Raw genomic sequence first — 24,220 nt, forward strand, 5'->3', positions numbered from 1 at the left:
GCCTCTCGACTCGCCTGTCCGTCTGTCCGCCTCTCGCCTGTCCGTCTGTCCGCCTCTCGACTCGCCTGTCCGTCTGTCCGCCTCTCGACTCGCCTGTCCGTCTGTCCGCCTCTCGACTCGCCTGTCCGTCTGTCCGCCTCTCGACTCGCCTGTCCGTCTGTCCGCCTCTCGACTCGCCTGTCCGTCTGTCCGCCTCTCGACTCGCCTGTCCGTCTGTCCGCCTCTCGACTCGCCTGTCCGTCTGTCCGCCTCTCGACTCGCCTGTCCGTCTGTCCGCCTCTCGACTCGCCTGTCCGTCTGTCCGCCTCTCGACTCGCCTGTCCGCCTGTCCGCCTCTCGACTCGCCTGTCCGCCTGTCCGCCTCTCGACTCGCCTGTCCGCCTGTCTGCCTCTCGACTCGCCTGTCCGCCTCTCGTCTCGCCTGTCCGTCTGTCCGCCTCTCGACTCGCCTGTCCGTCTGTCCGCCTCTCGACTCGCCTGTCCGTCTGTCCGCCTCTCGACTCGCCTGTCCGTCTGTCCGCCTCTCGACTCGCCTGTCCGTCTGTCCGCCTCTCGACTCGCCTGTCCGTCTGTCCGCCTCTCGACTCGCCTGTCCGTCTGTCCGCCTCTCGACTCGCCTGTCCGTCTGTCCGCCTCTCGACTCGCCTGTCCGCCTGTCCGCCTCTCGACTCGCCTGTCCGCCTGTCTGCCTCTCGACTCGCCTGTCCGCCTGTCTGCCTCTCGACTCGCCTGTCCGCCTGTCTGCCTCTCGACTCGCCTGTCCGCCTGTCTGCCTCTCGACTCGCCTGTCCGTCTGTCTGCCTCTCGACTCGCCTGTCCGTCTGTCTGCCTCTCGACTCGCCTGTCCGTCTGCCTGCCTCTCGACCCGCCTGTCCGTCTGCCTGCCTCTCGACTCGCCTGTCCCTCTGCCTGCCTCTCGACTCGCCTGTCCGTCTGTCTGCCTCTCGACTCGCCTGTCCGTCTGCCTGCCTCTCGACTCGCCTGTCCGTCTGTCGGCCTCTCGACTCGCCTGTCCGTCTGTCTGCCTCTCGACTCGCCTGTCCGTCTGTCTGCCTCTCGACTCGCCTGTCCGTCTGTCCGCCTCTCGACTCGCCTGTCCGTCTGTCCGCCTCTCGACTCGCCTGTCCGTCTGTCCGCCTCTCGACTCGCCTGTCCGTCTGTCCGCCTCTCGACTCGCCTGTCCGTCTGTCCGCCTCTCGACTCGCCTGTCCGTCTGTCCGCCTCTCGACTCGCCTGTCCGTCTGTCCGCCTCTCGACTCGCCTGTCCGTCTGTCCGCCTCTCGACTCGCCTGTCCGTCTGTCCGCCTCTCGACTCGCCTGTCCGTCTGTCCGCCTCTCGACTCGCCTGTCCGTCTGTCCGCCTCTCGACTCGCCTGTCCGTCTGTCCGCCTCTCGACTCGCCTGTCCGTCTGTCCGCCTCTCGACTCGCCTGTCCGTCTGTCCGCCTCTCGACTCGCCTGTCCGTCTGTCCGCCTCTCGACTCGCCTGTCCGTCTGTCCGCCTCTCGACTCGCCTGTCCGTCTGTCCGCCTCTCGACTCGCCTGTCCGTCTGTCCGCCTCTCGACTCGCCTGTCCGTCTGTCCGCCTCTCGACTCGCCTGTCCGTCTGTCCGCCTCTCGACTCGCCTGTCCGTCTGTCCGCCTCTCGACTCGCCTGTCCGTCTGTCCGCCTCTCGACTCGCCTGTCCGTCTGTCCGCCTCTCGACTCGCCTGTCCGTCTGTCCGCCTCTCGACTCGCCTGTCCGTCTGTCCGCCTCTCGACTCGCCTGTCCGTCTGTCCGCCTCTCGACTCGCCTGTCCGTCTGTCCGCCTCTCGACTCGCCTGTCCGTCTGTCCGCCTCTCGACTCGCCTGTCCGTCTGTCCGCCTCTCGACTCGCCTGTCCGTCTGTCCGCCTCTCGACTCGCCTGTCCGTCTGTCCGCCTCTCGACTCGCCTGTCCGTCTGTCCGCCTCTCGACTCGCCTGTCCGTCTTTCCGCCTCTCGACTCGCCTGTCCGTCTTTCCGCCTCTCGACTCGCCTGTCCGTCTGTCAGCCTCTCGACTCGCCTGTCCGTCTGTCAGCCTCTCGACTCGCCTGTCCGTCTGTCCGCCTCTCGACTCGCCTGTCCGTCTGCCCGCCTCTCGACTCGCCTGTCCGTCTGCCCGCCTCTCGACTCGCCTGTCCGTCTGCCCGCCTCTCGACTCGCCTGTCCGTCTGCCCGCCTCTCGACTCGCCTGTCCGTCTGCCCGCCTCTCGACTCGCCTGTCCGTCTGCCCGCCTCTCGACTCGCCTGTCCGTCTGCCCGCCTCTCGACTCGCCTGTCCGTCTGCCCGCCTCTCGACTCGCCTGTCCGTCTGCCCGCCTCTCGACTCGCCTGTCCGTCTGCCCGCCTCTCGACTCGCCTGTCCGTCTGCCCGCCTCTCGACTCGCCTGTCCGTCTGCCCGCCTCTCGACTCGCCTGTCCGTCTGCCCGCCTCTCGACTCGCCTGTCCGTCTGCCCGCCTCTCGACTCGCCTGTCCGTCTGTCGGCCTCTCGACTCGCCTGTCCGTCTGTCCGCCTCTCGACTCGCCTGTCCGTCTGCCCGCCTCTCGACTCGCCTGTCCGTCTGTCCGCCTCTCGACTCGCCTGTCCGTCTGTCCGCCTCTCGACTCGCCTGTCCGTCTGCCCGCCTCTCGAATCGCTCGTCTGCCCGTCTGCCCGCCTCTCGACTCGCTCGCATGCCCGTCTGCCCGCCTCTCGACTCGCTCGCCTGTCCGTCTGTCCCCCTCTCTACTCGCCTCTCCGTCATTACCCTCTTAACTAACACCTTTGTCCATCCCCCTCGAATCACCTCCATCTTTTGCCCTCTCGATTCACACTCCATCTTTTGCCATCTTCACTCATCTCCACCACACACCTCAATGCACAGCCTGCCCCCCACCAGCGGCCCGCCCTTCTGCCCCTGCCATACTTCCCTCTCCACAAGCCCCCTCCCAGCATGCCTTTCTTGCCCCCCTTCACACCCTCTTCCACCACGTTGCACACGCTTCCTGCCCACATCCTTCTAGTGCCCCCTCCCTTCTTGCATGTTCCCTCTCCACAGAGTCATTTGTCGAGACACCCTGACCTCCCACCATACATTGATGCACACGTCCCTCTGCTGTCTCCTGTAATCTGCGAGTGCCCCATGATCCCTCTTTGCATCCCTCCCCTGCGTGCCTCCACTCCTCTGCGTGCCACCCCTCCCCTGCATGGCTCCCCTCCCCTGCGTGCCAACCCTCCCCTGCATGCCTCCCCCTCCCCTGCGTGCCTCCCCCTCCCCTGCGTGCCTCCCCCTCCCCTGCATGCCTCCCCCTCCCCTGCGTGCCTCCTCCTCCCCTGCGTGCCTCCCCCTCCCCTGCGTGCCTCCCCGTCCCCTGCATGCCTCCCCGTCCCCTGCGTGCCTCCCCCTCACCTGCGTGCCTCCCCCTCACCTGCGTGCCTCCCCCTGACCTGCGTGCCTCCCCCTCACCTGCGTGCCTCCCCCTCACCTGCGTGCCTCCCCCTCCCCTGCGTGCCTCCCCCTCCCCTGCGTGCCTCCCCCTCCCCTGCGTGCCTCCCTCTCCCCTGCGTGCCTCCCCCTCCCCTGCGTGCTTCCCCCTCCCCTGCGTGCTTCCCCCTCCCCTTCGTGCCTCCCCCTCCCCTGCGTGCCTCCTCCTCCCCTGTGTGCCTCACCCTCCCCTGCGTGCCTCCCCCTCCCCTGTGTGCCTCCCCCTCCCCTGCATGCCTCCCCCTTCCCTGCGTGCTTCCCCCTCCCCTGCGTGCCTCACCCCAACTCTTAAGTGCCTCACCCGTTCACTGCATATCTTTCCCCGTTTCTGCTTCTGCACCTCCACGTCTCTTCCCATTCCCACGTCTGCCTCTTCCCACACCTGACCCTCTCCACCTTTGTTGTGTCTGATGTCTGCACACACCACACGCCTCTGTCCTCTATGCACATGCCCATGTCTGTACGCCTCCATATATTCCAATCCCTCCTTCCCCCAGCAGCTCTTCATACAGTTCCTCACCTCTCTACCTAACCATGCACTTACCACCTCCCGACACACTTCTCCATTTCTACCCCTCTCCATACAACTTTATCCCTCGCCTTACAGCTCTACTCCTCTAAATACACCTCAGCTCGTCCTCATACACCTTCACTGCTTTGCATATACCTGTACCCATCCCCATACACATCTGCCTCTCCATACACTCCTTTACCTCTCCCTCCCTTCACATCATTCCTTTGCCCTCCCTCCCCACAACCCCCTTACCCATTCCCCGCCTCTCCCCTTCTACATGTACCTCCCCACCTCTCCTCCTCAATGCGCCCCTCCCCATCACTCCTGTATGCTCCCCTACCCACCTCACCCCCTCTATGCACCACTCGCCACCTCTACTACACACCCCCCCCTCACCTCTCTCCCTCTACTACGTGCTCCTTCCCACCTCTCTCGCTCTACTACGTGCTCCTTCCCACCTCTCTCGCTCTACTACGTGCTCCTTCCCACCTCTCTCGCTCTACTACGTGCTCCTTCCCACCTCTCTCGCTCTACTACGTGCCCTTTCCCACCTCTCTCCCTCTACTACGTGCCCCTTCCCACCTCTCTCCCTCTACTACGTGCCCCTTCCCACCTCTCTCCGTCTACTACGTACCCTTCCCACCTCTCTCCCTCTACTACGTGCCCCTTCCCATCTCTCTCCTGCTACTACGTGCCCCTTCCCATCTCTCTCCCGCTACTACGTGCCCCTCCCATCTCTCTCCCGCTACTACGTGCCCCTCCCATCTCTCTCCTGCTACTACGTGCCCCTTCCCATCTCTCTCCCGCTACTACGTGCCCCTCCCATCTCTCTCCTGCTACTACGTGCCCCTTCCCATCTCTCTCCCGCTACTACGTGCCCCTCCCCACCCCTCCCTCTCAACTACACGCCACTTCCCACCTCTCCCCCTCTGCTACGCGGTCCTCCCCACCTCAACCCCTCTACTACGCGCCACACTTCACCTCATCCCCCCTCTACTACGTGCCACTCCTCACCTCATCCCGCCTCTACTACACGCCACTCCTCACCTCATCCCCCCTCTACTACACGCCACTCCTCACCTCATCCCCCCTCTACTACACGCCGCTCCTCACCTCATCCCCCCTCTACTACACGCCACTCCTCACCTCATCCCCCCTCTACTATGTGCTGCGCCCACATCTTCCGCCCCGCCCCTCTGCCGCGCCGCGCCGCCCCGCCCCTCTGCCGCGCCGCGCCGCCCCGCCCCTCTGCCGCGCCGCGCCGCCCCGCCCCTCTGCCGCGCCGCGCCGCCCCGCCCCTCTGCCGCGCCGCGCCGCCCCGCCCCTCTGCCGCGCCGCGCCGCCCCGCCCCTCTGCCGCGCCGCGCCGCCCCGCCCCTCTGCCGCGCCGCGCCGCCCCGCCCCTCTGCCGCGCCGCGCCGCCCCGCCCCTCTGCCGCGCCGCGCCGCCCCGCCCCTCTGCCGCGCCGCGCCGCCCCGCCCCTCTGCCGCGCCGCGCCGCCCCGCCCCTCTGCCGCGCCGCGCCGCCCCGCCCCTCTGCCGCGCCGCGCCGCGCCGCCCCGCCCCTCTGCCGCGCCGCCCCGCTGTCCCTCTCCCCTCCCCTCCCCATATCCTGGCCCCTCTGCCGCTCCCTCCTCTCCCCCACCCCCTCACTGCCCCGCCCCCACTGCCCCACCCCCGCTTCGCCCCCACCGCCCCGCCTCACTGCTCTGCCCCCACTGCCCCGACCCCCACTACCCCGACCCCCACTGCGCCGACCCCCACTGCGCCGACCCCCACTGCCCCGCGCCCCACTGCCCCGACACCCCACGGCCCCGCCACCACACGTCCCCGCCCCCTGTGCCCGTCCCCACTGCGCCGCCCCTCTGTGCGCCGCCCCTCTGTGCGCCGCCCCTCTGTGCGCCGCCCCTCTGTGCGCCGCCCCTCTGTGCGCCGCCCCTCTGTGCGCCGCCCCTCTGTGCGCCGCCCCTCTGTGCGCCGCCCCTCTGTGCGCCGCCCCTCTGTGCGCCGCCCCTCTGTGCGCCGCCCACCTGTGCGCCGCCCCTCTGTGCGCTGCCCCCCGTTGCCCCGACCCCACGGCCCCCTCAAACCACGGCCCCACCCCTCGCGGCCCCGCCCCCTACTGCCTTGCTGTATCTCTGCCCCTCTGCCCCCTACTGCCTTGCTGTATCTCTGCCCCTCTGCCCCCTACTGCCTTGCTGTATCTCTGCCCCTCTGCCCCTCTGCCCCTCTGCCCTCCCCCCTGGCCTCCCCCGCTCTGGCCTCCCCCGCTCTGGCCTCCCCCGCTCTGGCCTCCTCCCCTCTGGCCTCCCCCCCTCTGGCCTCACCCTCTGCCCCTCAGCCCTCTGCCTCTCAGCCCTCTGCCTCTCAGCCCTCTGCCTCTCAGCCCTCTGCCTCTCAGCCCTCTGCCCCTCAGCCCTCTGCCCCTCCCCACCTCTCAGTGTCCTACCTCTGCAGACATTGCATATGTCTTTATATGCACCAAATCCTCATCATCGCTCTGCCCATGCACTTTTGTTGTCGCTATTCTTCTAGTTTCCACCATGTCCTCCCTGTTCCCCCCCTCTCCCCTCTACCACGCAGTCTGTAACAAATTGCCTATTTTTAATTTCTGTGTATTCTTCAGGTTGCTCCACACTGTATCATGGGCTGGACAATGTTGAGCAATACTATGCCTATGGCGACAGTAGATTATTGTTATTGCTTTTACCTCAAATGTTTCTGACATCAGTGTTTAGTTTAAATGGTACGTAACAGTTTTATGTTCTTAGTTAGTAAATGTTACTTTGAAATTTTGAGTTATCACGTTGTACATATAGTGATGTCATGAACTTTTGCTTTCAGTTTGATTCCAGTTGCTAGCTGATAAATAATATTTCTGAATGTATGTTATATTGTGCTTTAGAATTTTCATACTGTTTTTTGTTTGGCAGTAGAGATGTTAAGTGCAACAGGCCAACTTATCTTTCCTCAGTGGGAACTGACTTTTCATTTTTTATAATTTTGTTAATTTCTTATTGTTCAAACAATTCATCTTTGTTATTTCAGGAGTTGATACCAATAGAAATTGATTGTGGACCTGAGGAAATTACCATTGATGATGACAGCAATGATGGTGATGGTGGTGATGTTATAATAGTGGAATCTATCCAATCGTCACAAAATCTACCACATGAATTAAATGAAAGCACCTCATTAACAAAAAGACAAACATATCCAGGGTGTACCAATGAGAGGTCTATCATTGACCAAGCACCAGAGCCATGCACCATTCAGGCTGATGTATCCTATGTCCCAACAACAAATCACAGAGTTTTTGGTGAACTTAGAACCCTTGTGAAATTCTCAGGAGGAAATTCAGTGTCTTCAAGTATGAAAGCTGATGTCATGTGTGGTTGTATCACTGACAAAGGAAACAGTGGTGTTGAAAGAGTTCCAGTGCATGCAGTTTGTACATGTAAGTTACTTCATGTAAAAGATTTCACATTGCTAATTGGCTCTATTGATGAGTGCTGCACAGAGTTTTACACATGTAGTAGCTCATAAGCTCTACTATGTTTTGAGCTCATCACACTGTGGTCATGTGTGGCATGGTGTCTTCTTCAGCTAAGAGAAGAGCAAAGAGAATTAGTAAGTCTCACATTGTGTTGTGTGTGTTATTGTACAGCTCATCAATAGGCTGCAAGCTATTTATTTTGTTGTCTTGTTTTTACTTTTTTATTTTCATCATGGAATTTGTGTTATTGTAATAATTGATTCTAGATTTATATTTACTATATTATATATTGACAAAAGACTTGTAGCAGTATAGCATTAAGTCTAGGGATGACGAGATTACAGTTGAGTATTTTGAGTTATAAACTACAGTTTTTGGAAGGATAATTATATTATTTCCTGTGACTGATAATCACATCGTGAATTTCTTTCTGTTAATACCACAATTGTTACTGTTTCCAGAAAGAATAATTTATTGAATCAATAATCTTCATACAAAAAAACTTTTAGGACATTTTTTTTTTTTTTTTACCCTTTGAGACTTCTGTATGTGCCTTTTGGGAATTTTTCTCCAGAATACAATATGGAGGAAAATAATGTGAGCACCTGTGTTACATGGTATAGAGTGTCTCCTAGAGGAATGTGCATGTGTATATTAAATGGTGCTCAATGAGCTTCTGTATTGTTACTACAAGGAAAAAAATACTGTAGTTTCTTGCAAGATCCTATCAGTCACAGTCATGGGTCACATAGTCAGATTCCTGCTGTAAGAGAAAGCACATGGCTGAGCGTTGCACCATGCTTCTCAATTTAGTATATTATAAAATACTGAGACAGATATGTTCATTACATATGTAAATAGTGTGACCCACAAAGCTGAACTCTTTCTAAAATTCATGACTCCACAAAATGATTGATATGTTGGTGAATGCTTAATGGATGAAAGCTGTGATAATGTTAAAAGTTAGTGCAACCCTAGATACAGATAGAAACTGTCTCATGAAGTATATTGTGAGCTGGCCGGCCGAAGTGGCCGTGCGGTTAAAGGCGCTGCAGTCTGGAACCGCAAGACCACTACGGTCGCAGGTTCGAATCCTGCCTCGGGCATGGATGTTTGTGATGTCCTTAGGTTAGTTAGGTTTAACTAGTTCTAAGTTCTAGGGGACTAATGACCTCAGCAGTTGAGTCCCATAGTGCTCAGAGCCATTTGAACCATTTTTATATTGTGAGCTGAACAATCGTTAGATTAGAACCAAGGCCATTTTGGGTGAAATGCATTGAGTCCAAATCATATCCAAGTCAATATCTGTGTACAGATAAAAATTGTCAGTACAATATTTCTAAGCCACATCACTTTAGGCTTAGTAGTTATATGCAAACACTGTTGTTTCACTCTGCTCACAGTTGCATAGGGATCTGTCTTTTGAGGAATCTGCACAGTGCACCCCTTTTTGCTAGTGATACCTGTTTACGCTGGGCTTAGGTGAGGAGTGCCCATCCTGCCAAAGGGCCTCTTAGATACCACTTCCACACCAGTGACTGATGGATGTTAAAATTATCACTAACAGTATGTTTCTTTCTCATTCTTTCCTAATGTTCTTCCACACATAATTGTCTGATTTTAGAACATTGCACACTTTACTGACACTGTATTTAATAGCGGCAATCAGAAAGTAATGCAGCAATTTTTTTTCTCTCAACCAAGTTTGGTTGAAACAATACAGAATTTGTTGTACGACTTTGTGGAATACTCATGCTTCAGTAACTATAGTTTAATAAAGTTTCGATTGGTGGTGGCACTATACATAGCCATCAAAATTCTGTTGCAGTGGAGGTGTGGTGTTCCAAGCAAGAGCTGTCATTCAGTTTCTTTTGACAGAACACCAGAGCATTGCAGGTATTCAAAAGTGTTTGCAGAAGGTCTACAAGACCACAGTGATTCATTGGGTGAGGCATCTGTCATGATTGCAACAAAGTACTACAAACCTGTCCAACGTGCTATGTGCCACCTGGCTGCACACAACTGTGCCTCCTGCAATGTTAGATTGTAATAACTTCAAGTTGAACAAATATATTTCAAGGAAGACGCAATACATGATAGTAGCAGATCAAGTAAACAGACTGAGACGTGTGTACACTTTAACAGTCAAATCATAACTGAGTCCAAGTAGTGTCCACTGGCTGGCTGGCTGGCCGCTTAGGTGGCACTGCTGCTGCATGGCTGGTTGACAGTGCCGCAGGTAGAGGACGCGCGTAACAGCGCGGGGGCACTTTGAAAGATCGGGGAGTCACAACATAGATCAAGCAGCACTCTCATTTGAGATGACTGATGAATCACAACCTAACATTATGCTGTACAACTGGACGCCCATGGAGGTATTGCTGACACACTTGTCCACCAGTTGAGGTGATCAAAGGTGTGTGCCTATAAAGAATAATGAAGAACCATGCGTGTGGAATGATGATGGAGAGGATAGTGATGCAGTGAGGTGTTGGTTCTGACATTAATCTGTGGAGTGGTACCATGTGAGCATGCAGTCCTTCCCAGTAAGGTGGAGAAGGCCATTGCACACAACTGAGAATATGTTTAAAAATAAGGTTTTACGCCCTAAAGAACCTCATGCAGTTTCTTTTCATTCTTAAAGCTTCTTTATTGTGATACTGTGGTGGGTGATTATGAGTTGGTATCCATGCTGTTTTATGTGATAATGATTTGTGGAAACAAGAGTGATTGCTATTTATCTACTATATGTGTTATTACTTTAAACAGTGTTCGGTTACTGACATTTTTTGGTACATATCTTTTCTGTGATTGTCTTTTGAGTTTGGAAGTTTTCTTGTTGTGTTAGAACATCTAGCATATCTGTAGTAAAGAAAAATAACCAACACTCATTCAGTATTTACAGGAAAAACACAACAGACACAGTACTTTGCCAATCATCAAACCACTCATAGTCCTGAAAATGAGCACCTCTCGAACATATGCTCCACAGACTAAATACATTGCCACCAGCCAAACTCGGCAACAGTAAGTAGTTAGGCATAATGACTCAAATGCCAGAAAATGATATATACAAAGACTCTCTAGTTTAGTTACAATGTTAAATAAGGAAATGCCCCCCCCCCCTCACTGTAGCGGTAGCTGTTCAGATTGTCCTCAAGATGTGGGACGTGAGGTCATGTTTATAGACAGTAGTGCCTCAAACCACACAGTCTGCACAATTGCATTCACCACGATGGTGTATGACTGCTGCTGTATGACAACTTGAAGCAGGATCTGTCTGAGACAACTACATTTTGCCACTCAGCATACGAATGGCAGTGTTCACATGCCCATAGCAGTCTATGGCATTGGTGGGTTCTGGTTAATAATAGCTGATGCAATTGCATACTTGCCACCAGTCCTGCCCACAGAAGATGGCATCAAACTGTCGATGCAAACATCTCCACACCAGGTGCAGTGCTCCAGCACCACACCAACACTGCGTATGAAGTGGTTCTGCCTGTAACGACCAAGCAGACCAGACGGCAGTCATCTTGTGTTGTGGTCACATTGTTTCATGCTGTCTCCCAGAGACCAATCACTTTGCTGCATTCAGATGCAGTCTCATGCCAATATTCCACACTGTGATGCTTGCAAAGCACAGTGGGGCTTGGTAACATGTTTTCCGCTCCACACTGACTGTCTGTCACACAAAACAGGGAACTACTGGGGCTGCATGCATGCCATTTCTCCACGATTTTAATCACTTATTATGGTTCTGCTGTCCTACACGTTCTCCTATCTGTTTTTACAAACAGTAGTGCATATCTAGCCTTCTCCCTCCCTCCCTCCCTCCCTCTCCTTCCCCCTCCCTCCCTCCCTCCCCTTCCCCCTCCCACTGCCTCCCTCCCCTGCCCCCTCCCACTGCCTCCCTCCCCTGCCCCCTCCCACTGCCTCCCTCCCCTGCCCCCTCCCACTGCCTCCCTCCCCTGCCCCCTCCCACTGCCTCCCTCCCCTTCCCCCTCCCACTGCCTCCCTCCCCTTCCCCCTCCCACTGCCTCACCCACCTACTGCCTCCCTCCCCTTCCCCCTCTCTCCCCTCCCTCCCTTCCTCCCTCCCTCCCTCCCTCCTTCCCCTTCCCCCTCCCTCCCTCTCCTTTCCCCTCCCTCCTTCCAGTTCCACCTCCCTCCTATCCCGTCCTCCTCCCCCCTCCCCCCTCCCCCCTCCCTCCCCTTCCCCCTCCCTCCCCACCCCTTCCCCTTCCCTCCCCTCCCCTTTTCTCTCCCTCCCATCGCCTTCCCCCTACCTCCCTTCCTCTTCCACATGCCTCCCATCCCCTCCCCCTCCCCCTCCCCTCCCCCTCCCCTCCCCCTCCCCTCCCCTTCCCTCTCCCCCCTCCCATCCCCTTCCCCCCTGCCCACGCCTGCCCTCACCTCCTCCTTCCTCCCCAGCCCACGCCTGCCCTCACCTCCTCCTCCCTCCCCTACACTCCCCTCCCCTCCCCTCCCCTCCCTTCCATCACTACCCTCCATCCCTCCTCCTTCCATCTCCCCTCCCCATCCCTTCCCTCCCTCCCCTCCCCCTCCATCTCCCCATCCCTTCCCCCTCCATCTCCCCATCCCTTCCCTCCCTCCCCACCACTTCCCTCCCCTCCCCTCCCCTCCCCTCCCCCATCCCTTCCCTCCCTCCCCACCACATCCCTCCCCTCCCCTCCCCATCCCTCCCCTCCCCTCCCCTCCCCATCCCTTCCTTCCCGCCCCTCCCCTCCCATTCCCTTTCCTCCCTCCCCTCCCCCTCCATCTCCCCTCCCCATCCATCCCTCCATCTCCCCTCCCCATCCATCCCTCCATCTCCCCTCCCCATCCCGTCCCTCCCTCACGTCCCCCTCCATCTCCCCATACCTCCCCTCCCCATCCCTCCTCTCCCCCCTCCCCTCCCCTCCCATCCCCATCCCTTTCCTCCCTCCCCTCCCCATCCCTCCCCTCCCCCTTCATCACCCCTCCCCCTCCATCTCACCTCCCTACCCCATCACCCCATCACCTCACCCCCCCTCCCCCACCATGTCGCCTCCCTCCCCTCCCCTCCCTCCCCCTCCCCTTTCTTCCCTCCCCTGCCCATCCGCTCCCATCCCTCCCCCTCTCCCCCTTTCCCTCCATCTCCCCCTTTCCCTCCCTCTCCCCCTTTCCCTCCCTCTCCCCCTTTCCCTCCATCTCCCTCTTTCCCTCCCTCTCCCCCTTTCCCTCCCCCTCCCTCTCCCTCTCCCCCTCCCTCTCCCCCTTTCCCTCCCTCTCCCCCTTTCCCTCCCTCTCCCCCTCCCCCTCCCCCTTTCCCTCCCCCTCCCCCTTTCCCTCCCCCTCCCCCTTTCCCTCCCCCTCCCTCCCTCCCCTCCCTACCCCCTCCCTCCCTCCCCCTCCCTCCCACTCCCTCCCCATCCCTCCCTCCCTCTCCCCCTCCCTCCCACTCCCTCCCCCTTCCTCCCCCTCCCCCTTCCTCCCCCTCCCCCTCCTTCCCCTCTCCCTCCTCCCCCTCCTCCCCCTCCACCTCCCTCCCGCTATCCTCCCTCCCCTTCCTCCCACTCCCGTCCACCCTCCTCCTGCCTCCTTACTCCCCTCCCGTCCCCTCCCGCCACCTCCCTCCCTCCCCACCACCTCCCTCCCCCTCCATCCCCCCGTCTCCATCCCCCTCCCACCTCCATCCCCCCGTCTCCATCCCCCTCCCACCTCCATCCCCCTCCCGCCTCCTCCCTCCCCTCTATCCACCTCCCGCCTCCTCCCTCCCCTCTATCCACCTCCCTCCCACTCGCTCCCCACTCCCTCCCCACTCCCTCCCTCCTCACTCTCTCACTCCCCACTCCATCCCTCCTCACTCTCTCACTCCCCACTCCATCCCTCCCCACTCCATCCCTCCCCACTCCATCCCTCCCCACTCCATCCCTCCCCACTCCATCCCTCCCCACTCCATCCCTCCCCACTCCATCCCTCCCGACTCCATCCCTCCCCACTCCTTCCCTCCCCACTCCATCCCTTCCCACTCCATCCCTCCCCACTCCTTCCCTCCCCACTCCGTCCCTCCCCACTCCGTCCCTCCCCACTCCGTCCCTCCCCACTCCGTCCCTCCCCACTCCGTCCCTCCCCACTCCGTCCCTCTCCACTCCCTCCCTCCCCACTCCGTCCCTCCCCACTCCCTCCCTCCGCCCTCTCTCCCCCTCCGCCCTCTCTCGCCCTCCCCCTCTCTCCCCCTCCCCCTCTCTCCCCCTCCGCCCTCTCTCGCACTCCCCCCTCTCTCGCCCTCCCCCTCTCCCCCCTCCCCCCCTCCCCCCTTCCCCCCTCTCTCTCTCTCTCTCTCTCTCTCTCTCACACACACACACACACACACACACACACACACACACACACACACACGGTATCAGTAAAGTGCAATGTTCTAGAAATTGAGCCCACAGCAGTCCCCCTGAATTGTTTATAGATCTGACCATCAATGTGTTGTAGTTATGGATAATTATGAAGTTGGCTGGGATGAGGATAAACAAGATTTTAGGATGACTTTCAAATGGCCCAATGGGAGGGTGGGAGGATTGGTGTTCAAGAGGTGACAGGTCATGCATATGTGTGATATCTCTTTTAAGTGAGGTTGCATTAATAATAATAATAATAATCATAATGATACCAAATGAGAGATGGCCATGTACGAGTTTGAGATGTCCCAGTAAGTGGTTGATGTCTTTTGTGTAGGGCAAGGAGCTCTATGTGCTGCAGGCTTTTCACAATTAGTTCTCTGGTACCACTAACTGAACCCCCTCTTATCTCTTCCACCTGTGAATTTCACATGGGGTAAATGATTGTTGGTAAGCCTCTGCAATATCTCTGATTTCTCAGATTTTCTTGTGGTCATGTTGTGAGATGTATTTGTGAAGTAATATGTTGTCCCACTCTTCCTGGAAAGTGTTCACTCAAACTTTCAATAGTAAACCTCTCCATGATGCACATCACCACTCTTGTATTGTCTGCTATTGGAATTCTCTGTAACACTCTTGTGCCAACTAAATGCACCTGTGACAAAATGGCCAACTAAATGAACCTGTGACAAGTTGTGCTACTCTTTGTTGGACCTCCTCCACCTCTTCTATCAGTCCTATGTGATAAGAATCCCATTCTGATGAACAGTATTCAAGAATGTTTCAAGCGAGTTTCTTGTAAGCCACTACCTTCATTGATGAGTTACATTTACTTCAGGTTCTTCCTATGAATGTCAGGTTGTCATCAATATTAGATACACAAAGAGTTCATTTCTTAACCTGCACATGTTTTAAAAATGTAAAGTAAAGAAATCAATCATTTGATATTAACAATCTTAGTGCCTATGCTTTCACCCCTGTCCCCTTAACCTCTCTTCTTCTTCTTCTTCTTCTGTTTCTTTTTTTTTGGGGGGGATTATGGATTCTGTGACAAGTATAAATGGGTAATATGCAACAAAATGAGATGATGCTGCTCTGTTATAATTGGGATTATTAGCACTTCCATTTTCACCTGCAACAAAAGTGAGATACGAGGTATGTCCAAAAAATTCCAGAAGATTCATAATTTTGCACCAATGGTGTATTGGAGCAAAATGCAGTACTCATCCCTGCACATGCCTGTGCTTAATGTATAACTGCAAGAAGTTTTATTGTTCCATGTCTGTTAGTTATTTGTCAGTGACGTATTGAGTGAATGTTGTGCCAGACAGTTTGCAAATTTCCAGATGTCAGAGTTGGAGGAGCAAGACGCCTGCATTAAAAATTGTGTAAAACTCAAGAAAACCTTTACTGAGATGCTCCAAATGATGCAGGAAGCCTACAGTGGGGAGTGCTTAAGCCATGAATGGTTCACATGACCAGACAGAAGTTAAAGACGACCATAATTCAGGGTGCCCTTCAAGGTCTACTAATGACTCTCATGTCAGGAGCATCAACAAAATTCTACAAGCCAATTGTTGACTGGCTGTACGAGAGATTGCAGAAGAATGTAACATTTCAGTTAAATCATGCCATGAAATCCTGACACAGCATCTTGAAATGCATTGTGTTGCCATCAAGTGTGTCCCATTGGATCACACAAATGAGAAGAAGCTGATGTTCCTGAAGAGAATCATAATTGGTGATGAGATGTGGGTTTATGGTTATGGTGTTAAGACCAAGGTTGTCTTCACAATGGGTCGGGAAAGGTTCTCCAAGACCAAAATTTGCTCTTCAGGTCAGATCAAATTTCAAAGTCATGACTTTGAAGGATTAGTTCATAATGAAGTTGCACCACAGGGACAAAGTGTTAATCAATGGTACTATCGGGATGTATTGTGATGCCTGTGAGGAAATGTGAGAAGGAAACGGCCTGAAATGTGATGAAACAATTCATGGCTCTGGCATCGCGATAATGCAGCTGCACATTCATCCCTGTTGCTGCATTACTATTGCACAAAAAAAAAACGAAATCACTGTGCTGCCTCACCTCTCTTACTTTCCAGACCTGAAACCTTTGGACTTTTTTTGTTTCCAATGCTGAAGACCCTGTTTAAAGGACGAAGATTTGCAATGATAGATGAGATAAAAGAATACTCACAGACAGCACTTCACACGATCCAGCAAGAGGCATACCAAGACTGCTTTCGGAAGTGGAAACAGCATTGGGAGTGGAATATCAATTGTGGAGAAGAGTACTTCAAATGATACCATACACAATAAGTAAAATGTAAGCATAGAAAAATTTTGTGGATAAAGTTCTGGAATTTTTTGACCAGATTTCACATATAGTGTTGGTCAGTTATGGATATGATTATAAGCTAATAATTTTATGTTACCTTTGAAGGATTGTGGAGGGACTGTGTGCTGCTTCTGTGAAACATTTTGCAATGCTACATCTACTCATTTTGGGTAGTTTAACCATAAATTGCATGATCTAATATAGACCTAGTGTCTTCTAGTTATAAATCTATTTACACTTTAGTGTATCAGCTGCAGTACTACTTGGAATATTGTGTGGTTTTATCTTGTTTTGAAACCTTCTGATGTATTGGGTTAAATTTCCCTCTTGCTTGTGATATTTAGGGTCCTACCGTATTAATCCCGATTATTTATTATGTTTAGCGATTTCATCATTCTTTTTTCCCTAAACAGCTGCAGAAATTACCTTCTAATCTACTGAGTATAGAATTTTGTATCTTTCACTTTGTACTTTCGTCCAATGTATATACTTTGATGGCAAGCAGTGTTATTTATCATCTAGCTCTCTGAGTGTGTTTGCTTTCCAGACTGGTTGTGTTCTCTATAGCATTGGTGGTCACACTGCTTTGTGAGGGGGTCACTATTCCTTTGATGTCTGAATTTCCATAATGAAATGTAAACTTTCTTTTGAATTTCCTCATTATGTCTTTTTCGATTATGTGTGAATTGACCTTTGAAGACAGTATCAGTCACAACAACACAGGAGGTAGCCAGGTGAAACTGTTCAGGTTCTCACTCATTGTTGAAGGACTATTTCAGGATATTAATCATATTATATATAAACTGTGCCCAGCCGTGTGAAGCTGTGCACCAGACCGGTTAAATGGAAAAGAAATAAAAGAGAAAGCACACATTTAAAATATGTATAGGAATTGGCTATATGTCCCAACCTTCTCCTCCCCAGTATGTGTCCATCACTTCCCCTCTCTCTATCCATCCCATCCTTCCCCTCTCTCTATCCATCCCATCCTTCCCCTCTCTTCCATCCCATCCTTCCCCCCTCTTCCATCCCATCCTACCCCTCTCCTCCACCTTTCCCCCCTCTCTATAAGTCTCCTCCACCTTTCCCCCCTCTCTATAAGTCTCCTCCACCTTTCCCCCTCTCTATAAGTCTCCTCCACCTTTCCCCCTCTCTATAAGTCTCCTCCACCTTTCCCCCTCTCTATAAGTCTCATCCTCCGTAAGACTCTCACAGCCCGTCTCTTCCACCGTACGACTCTCACAGCCCGTCTCCTCCACCGTACGACTCTCACAGCCCGTCTCCTCCACCGTACGACTCTCACAGCCCGTCTCCTCCACCGTACGACTCTCACAGCCCGTCTCCTCCACCGTACGACTCTCACAGCCCGTCTCCTCCACCGTACGACTCTCACAGCCCGTCTCCTCCACCGTACGACTCTCACAGCCCGTCTCCTCCACCGTACGATTCTCACAGCCCGTCTCCTCCACCGTACGACTCTCACAGCCCGTCTCCTCCACCGTACGACTCTCACAGCCCGTCTCCTCCACCGTACGACTCTCACAGCCCGTCTCCTCCACCGTACGACTCTCTCAGCCCGTCTCCTCCACCGTACGCCTCTCTCAGCCCGTCTCCTCCACCGTACGCCTCTCTCAGCCCGTCTCCTCCACCGTACGCCTCTCTCAGCCCGTCTCCTCCACCGTACGCCTCTCTCAGCCCGTCTCCTCCACCGTACGCCTCTCTCAGCCCGTCTCCTCCACCGTACGCCTCTCTCAGCCCGTCTCCTCCACCGTACGCCTCTCTCAGCCCGTCTCCTCCACCGTACGCCTCTCTCAGCCCGTCTCCTCCACCGTACGCCTCTCTCAGCCCGTCTCCTCCACCGTACGCCTCTCTCAGCCCGTCTCCTCCACCGTACGCCTCTCTCAGCCCGTCTCCTCCACCGTACGCCTCTCTCAGCCCGTCTCCTCCACCGTACGCCTCTCTCAGCCCGTCTCCTCCACCGTACGCCTCTCTCAGCCCGTCTCCTCCACCGTACGCCTCTCTCAGCCCGTCTCCTCCACCGTACGCCTCTCTCAGCCCGTCTCCTCCACCGTACGCCTCTCTCAGCCCGTCTCCTCCACCGTACGCCTCTCTCAGCCCGTCTCCTCCACCGTACGCCTCTCTCAGCCCGTCTCCTCCACCGTACGCCTCTCTCAGCCCGTCTCCTCCACCGTACGCCTCTCTCAGCCCGTCTCCTCCACCGTACGCCTCTCTCAGCCCGTCTCCTCCACCGTACGCCTCTCTCAGCCAGTCTCCTCCACCGTACGCCTCTCTCAGCCCGTCTCCTCCACCGTACGCCTCTCTCAGCCCGTCTCCTCCACCGTACGCCTCTCTCAGCCCGTCTCCTCCACCGTACGCCTCTCTCAGCCCGTCTCCTCCACCGTACGCCTCTCTCAGCCCGTCTCCTCCACCGTACGCCTCTCTCAGCCCGTCTCCTCCACCGTACGCCTCTCTCAGCCCGTCTCCTCCACCGTACGCCTCTCTCAGCCCGTCTCCTCCACCGTACGCCTCTCTCAGCCCGTCTCCTCCACATTACCACCCTCTCAGCCCGTCTCCTCCACATTACCACCCTCTCAGCCCGTCTCCTCCACATTACCACCCTCTCAGCCCGTCTCCTCCACATTACCACCCTCTCAGCCCGTCTCCTCCACCTAACCACACTCGCAGTCCGTCTCCTCCACCTAACCACACTCGCAGTCCGTCTCCTCCACCTAACCACACTCGCAGTCGATCTCCACCACTTTACCTCTCTCTCCCTCTCTCTCCTTCCAACACATTGTCCTCCTCCTCATTACCTCTCTCTCTGTCCGTCACCTCCTCTTCCTCCTCCTCCTCCTCATTACACCCCTCTCTGTCAGTCTCCTCCTCATTACCCCCCTCCCTGTCCGTCTCCTCCTCCTCATTACCCCCCTCCCTGTCCGTCTCCTCTTCCTCATTACCCCCCTCCCTGTCCGTCTCCTCCTCCTCATTACCCCCCTCCCTGTCCGCCTCCTCCTCCTCAATACCCCTCTCCCTGCCCGTCTCCTCCTCCTCAATACCCCCTCTCTATCCATCTCCTCCTCCTCCTCCTCCTCCACCTCATCGTTAACCCTCTCCCTGTCTGTCCCCTCCTCCTCCTCCTTGCCCCTTCTGTTCGTCCCCTCCTCCTCGTCCTCCTCCTCCTCCTCCTCCTCCTCGCCCCTTCTGTTCGTCCCCTCCTCCTCCTCCTTGCCCCTTCTGTTCGTCCCCTCCTCCTCCTCCTTGCCCCTTCTGTTCGTCCCCTCCTCCTCCTCCTCCTCCTTGCCCCTTCTGTTCGTCCCCTCCCCCTTTCCTCCTCCTCCTCCCCCTCCCCCTTGCCCCTACTGTTCGATTCCTCCTCCTCCTCCTCCTCCCCCTCCCCCTTGCCCCTACTGTTCGATTCCTCCTCCTCCTCCTCCTCCTCCTCCTCCCCCTCCTCCCCCTCCCACTTGCTTCTTCTGTTCGTCCCCTTCTCCTCCTCCTTGCCCCCACCGCTCATCTCCTCCTCCTTGCCCCCACCGCTCATCTCCTCCTTGCCCCCACCGCTCATCTCCTCCTCCTTGCCCCCACCGCTCATCTCCTCCTCCTTGCCCCCTCTGCTCGTCTCCTCCTCCTCCTTCTCCTTGCCCCCTCTGCTCGTCTCCTCCTCCTCCTCCTTCTCCTTGCCCCCTCTGCTCGTCTCCTCCTCCTCCTCCTTCTCCTTGCCCCCTCTGCTCGTCTCCTCCTCCTCCTCCTTCTCCTTGCCCCTCTGCTCGTCTCCTCCTCCTCCTCCTTCTCCTTGCCCCTCTGCTTGTCTCCTCCTCCTCCTCCTTCTCCTTGCCCCTCTGCTCGTCTCCTCCTCCTCCTCCTCCTTCTCCTTGCCCCTCTGCTCGTCTCCTCCTCCTTCTCCTCCTTCTCCTTGCCCCTCTGCTCGTCTCCTCCTCCTCCTCCTCCTCCTTCTCCTTGCCCCCTCTGCTCGTCTCCTCCTCCTCCTCCTCCTTCTCCTTGCCCCCTCTGCTCGTCTCCTCCTCCTCCTCCTCCTTCTCCTTGCCCCCTCTGCTCGTCTCCTCCTCCTCCTCCTCCTTCACCTTGCCCCCTCTGCTCGTCTCCTCCTCCTTGCCCCCTCCGCTCGTCTCCTCCTCCTTGCCCCCTCCGCTCGTCTCCTCCTCCTTGCCCCCTCCGCTCGTCTCCTCCTCCTTGCCCCCTCCGCTCGTCTCCTCCTCCTTGCCCCCTCCGCTCGTCTCCTCCTCCTTGCCCCCTCCGCTCGTCTCCTCCTCCTTGCCCCTCCGCTCGTCTCCTCCTCCTTGCCCCCTCCGCTCGTCTCCTCCTCCTTGCCCCCTCCGCTCGTCTCCTCCTCCTTGCCCCCTCCGCTCGTCTCCTCCTCCTTGCCCCCTCCGCTCGTCTCCTCCTCCTTTCCCCCTCCGCTCGTCTCCTCCTCCTTGCCCCCTCCGCTCGTCTCCTCCTCCTCCTCCTTTCCCCCTCCGCTCGTCTCCTCCTCCTCCTCCTTTCCCCCTCCGCTCGTCTCCTCCTCCTCCTCCTTTCCCCCTCCGCTCGTCTCCTCCTCCTCCTCCTTTCCCCCTCCGCTCGTCTCCTCCTCCTCCTCCTTTCCCCCTCCGCTCGTCTCCTCCTCCTCCTCCTTTCCCCCTCCGCTCGTCTCCTCCTCCTCCTCCTTTCCCCCTCCGCTCGTCTCCTCCTCCTCCTCCTCCTCCTTTCCCCCTCCGCTCGTCTCCTCCTCCTCCTCCTTTCCCCCCTCCGCTCGTCTCCTCCTCCTCCTCCTTTCCCCCTCCGCTCGTCCCCTCCTCCTTTCCCCCTCCGCTCGTCCCCTCCTCCTCCTCCTTTCCCCCTCCGCTCGTCTCCTCCTCCTCCTCCTTTCCCCCTCCGCTCGTCTCCTCCTCCTCCTCCTTGCCCCCTCCGCTCGTCTCCTCCTCCTCCTCCTTGCCCCCTCCGCTCGTCTCCTCCTCCTCCTCCTTGCCCCCTCCGCTCGTCTCCTCCTCCTCCTCCTTGCCCCCTCCGCTCGTCTCCTCCTCCTCCTCCTTGCCCCCTCTGCTCGTCTCCTCCTCCTCCTCCTTGCCCCCTCTGCTCGTCTCCTCCTCCTCCTCCTTGCCCCCTCTGCTCGTCTCCTCCTCCTCCTCCTTGCCCCCTCTGCTCGTCTCCTCCTCCTCCTCCTTGCCCCCTCTGCTCGTCTCCTCCTCCTCCTCCTTGCCCCCTCTGCTCGTCTCCTCCTCCTCCTCCTTGCCCCCTCTGCTCGTCTCCTCCTCCTCCTCCTCCTTGCCCCCTCTGCTCGTCTCCTCTTCCTCCTCCCCCATTGCCCCCTCTGCTCGTCTCCTCCTCCTCCTCCTCCTCCCCCATTGCCCCCTCTGCTCGTCTCCTCTTCCTCCTCCCCCATTGCCCCCTCTGCTCGTCTCCTCCTCCTCCTCCTCCTCCCCCATTGCCCCCTCTGCTCGACTCCTCCTCCTCCTCCTCCCCCATTGCCCCCTCTGCTCGACTCCTCCTCCTCCCCCATTGCCCCCTCTGCTCGACTCCTCCTCCTCCCCCATTGCCCCCTCTGCTCGACTCCTCCTCCTCCCCCATTGCCCCCTCTGCTCGACTCCTCCTCCTCCCCCATTGCCCCCTCTGCTCGACTCCTCCTCCTCCTCCTCCTCCTCCCCCATTGCCCCCTCTGCTCGACTCCTCCTCCTCCTCCTCCTCCTCCCCCATTGCCCCCTCTGCTCGACTCCTCCTCCTCCTCCTCCTCCCCCATTGCCCCCTCTGCTCGACTCCTCCTCCTCCTCCTCCTCCCCCATTGCCCCCTCTGCTCGACTCCTCCTCCTCCTCCTCCTCCTCCCCCATTGCCCCCTCTGCTTGACTCCTCCTCCTCCTCCTCCTCCTCCCCCATTGCCCCCTCTGCTTGACTCCTCCTCCTCCTCCCCCATTGCCCCCTCTGCTTGACTCCTCCTCCTCCTCCCCCATTGCCCCCTCTGCTCGACTCCTCCTCCTCCTCCTCCCCCATTGCCCCCTCAGCTCGACTCCTCCTCCTCCTCCTCCCCCATTGCCCCCTCAGCTCGACTCCTCCTCCTCCTCCTCCCCCATTGCCCCCTCTGCTCGACTCCTCCTCCTCCTCCCCCATTGGCCCCTCTGCTCGACTCCTCCTCCTCCTCCCCCATTGGCCCCTCTGCTCGCCTCCTCCTCCTCCGCACCCACTGCACCCTCTGCTCGCCTCCTCCTCCTCCTCCCCCGCACCCACTGCACCCTCTGCTCGCCTCCTCCTTCTCCCCCGCGCCCACTGCACACTCTGCTCGCCTCCTCGTCCTCCCCCGCGCCCACTGCACCCTCTGCTCGCCTCCTCGTCCTCCCCCGCACCCACTGCACCCTCTGCTCGCCTCTTCGTCCTCCCCCGCACCCACTGCACCCTCTGCTCGCCTCTTCGTCCTCCCCCGCACCCACTGCACCCTCTGCCCGCCTCTTTTTCCTCCCCCGCACCCGCTGCACCCTCTGCCCGCCTCTTTTTCCTCCCCCGCACCCGCTGCACCCTCTGCCCGCCTCTTTTTCCTCCCCCGCACCCGCTGCACCCTCTGCCCGCCTCTTTTTCCTCCCTCGCACCCACTGCACCCTCTGTTCGCCTGTTCCTCCTCCTCCTCCTCCTCCTCCTTACCCACTGGCCCCTCTGCTCGGCTCCTCCTCCTCCTCCGCCCTCCTCACCCACTGGTCCCTCTGCTCGCCTCTTCCTCCTCCTCCCCCGCCCTCCTCACCCACTGGTCCCTCTGCTCGCCTCTTCCTCCTCCTCCCCCGCCCTCCTCACCCACTCGCCCCTCTGCTCGCCTCTTCCTCCTCCTCCCCCCCCTCCTCACCCACTCGCCCCTCTGCTCGCCTCTTCCTCCTCCTCCCCCGCCCTCCTCACCCACTCGCCCCTCTGCTCACCTCTTCCTCCTCCTCCCCCGCCCTCCTCACCCACTCGCCCCTCTGCTCGCCTCTTCCTCCTCCTCCCCCACCCGCCCCTCTGCTCGCCTCTTCCTCCTCCTCCCCCACCCGCCCCTCTGCTCGCCTCTTCCTCCTCCTCCCCCGCCCTCCTCACCCACTCGCCCCTCTGCTCGCCTCTTCCTCCTCTGCTCGCCTCTTCCTCCTCTGCTCGCCTCTTCCTCCTCCTCCCCCGCCCTCCTCACCCACTCGCCCCTCTGCTCGCCTCTTCCTCCTCCTCCCCCGCCCTCCTCACCCACTCGCCCCTCTGCTCGCCTCTTCCTCCTCCTCCCCCGCCCTCCTCACCCACTCGCCCCTCTGCTCGCCTCTTCCTCCTGCTCCTCCTCCTCCTCTCCCACTGGCCCCTCTGCTCGCCTCTTCCTCCTGCTCCTCCTCCTCCTCACCCACTGGCCCCTCTGCTCGCCTCTTCCTTATGCTCCTCCTCCTCCTTACCCACTGGCCCCTCTGCTCGTCTCTTTCTCCATCTCATCCCCCCTCCTCACTCACTGGCCCCTCTGCTCGTCTCTTCCTCATCCTCCTCCTCCTCCTCCTCCTCCTCCTCCTCCTCCTCCTCCTCCTCCTCCTCACCCACTGGCCCCTCTGCTCGTCTCTTCCTCATCCTCCTCCTCCTACTCCTCCTCCTCCTCCTCCTCCTCCTCACCCACTGGCCCCTCTGTTCGTCTCTTCCTCCTCCTCCTCCTCCTCCTCCTCCTCACCCACTGGTCCCTCTGCTCGTCTCTTCCCCCTCCTCCTCCTCCTCCTCCTCCTCCTCCTCCTCCTCCTCACCCACTGACCCCTCTGCTCGTCTCTTCCTCCTCCTCCTCATCCTCACCCACTGGGCCCTCTGCTCGTCTCTTCCTCCTCCTCCTCCTCCTCCTCCTCCTCCTTCTCCTCCTCCTCCTCACCCACTGGGCCCTCTGCTCGTCTCTTCCTCCTCCTCCTCACCCATTGGCCCCTCTGCTCGTCTCTTCCTCCTCCTCCTCCTTACCCACTGGCCCCTCTGCTCGTCTCCTCCTCCTCCTCCTCCTTACCCACTGGCCCCTCTGCTCGTCTCCTCCTCCTCCTCCTTACCCACTGGC

At 57.9% G+C, this 24,220-nt stretch overlaps 1 protein-coding gene across 1 annotated transcript in view; it reads left to right on the top strand.

Annotated features, from left to right (window-relative positions):
- LOC124553992 (histone-lysine N-methyltransferase eggless-like) overlaps positions 1-24,220 on the top strand; it is a 374,632-nt gene that overhangs the window by 81,060 nt on the left and 269,352 nt on the right. The window contains exon 4 of the mRNA XM_047128016.1: positions 7,049-7,457. Within this exon, the coding sequence (XP_046983972.1) occupies positions 7,049-7,457 (409 nt within the window). The remainder of the gene's footprint in view (positions 1-7,048; positions 7,458-24,220) is intronic.

The sequence above is a fragment of the Schistocerca americana genome, chromosome 11 (assembly GCF_021461395.2).
Source record: "Schistocerca americana isolate TAMUIC-IGC-003095 chromosome 11, iqSchAmer2.1, whole genome shotgun sequence".
Classification (NCBI taxonomy): domain Eukaryota; kingdom Metazoa; phylum Arthropoda; class Insecta; order Orthoptera; family Acrididae; genus Schistocerca; species Schistocerca americana.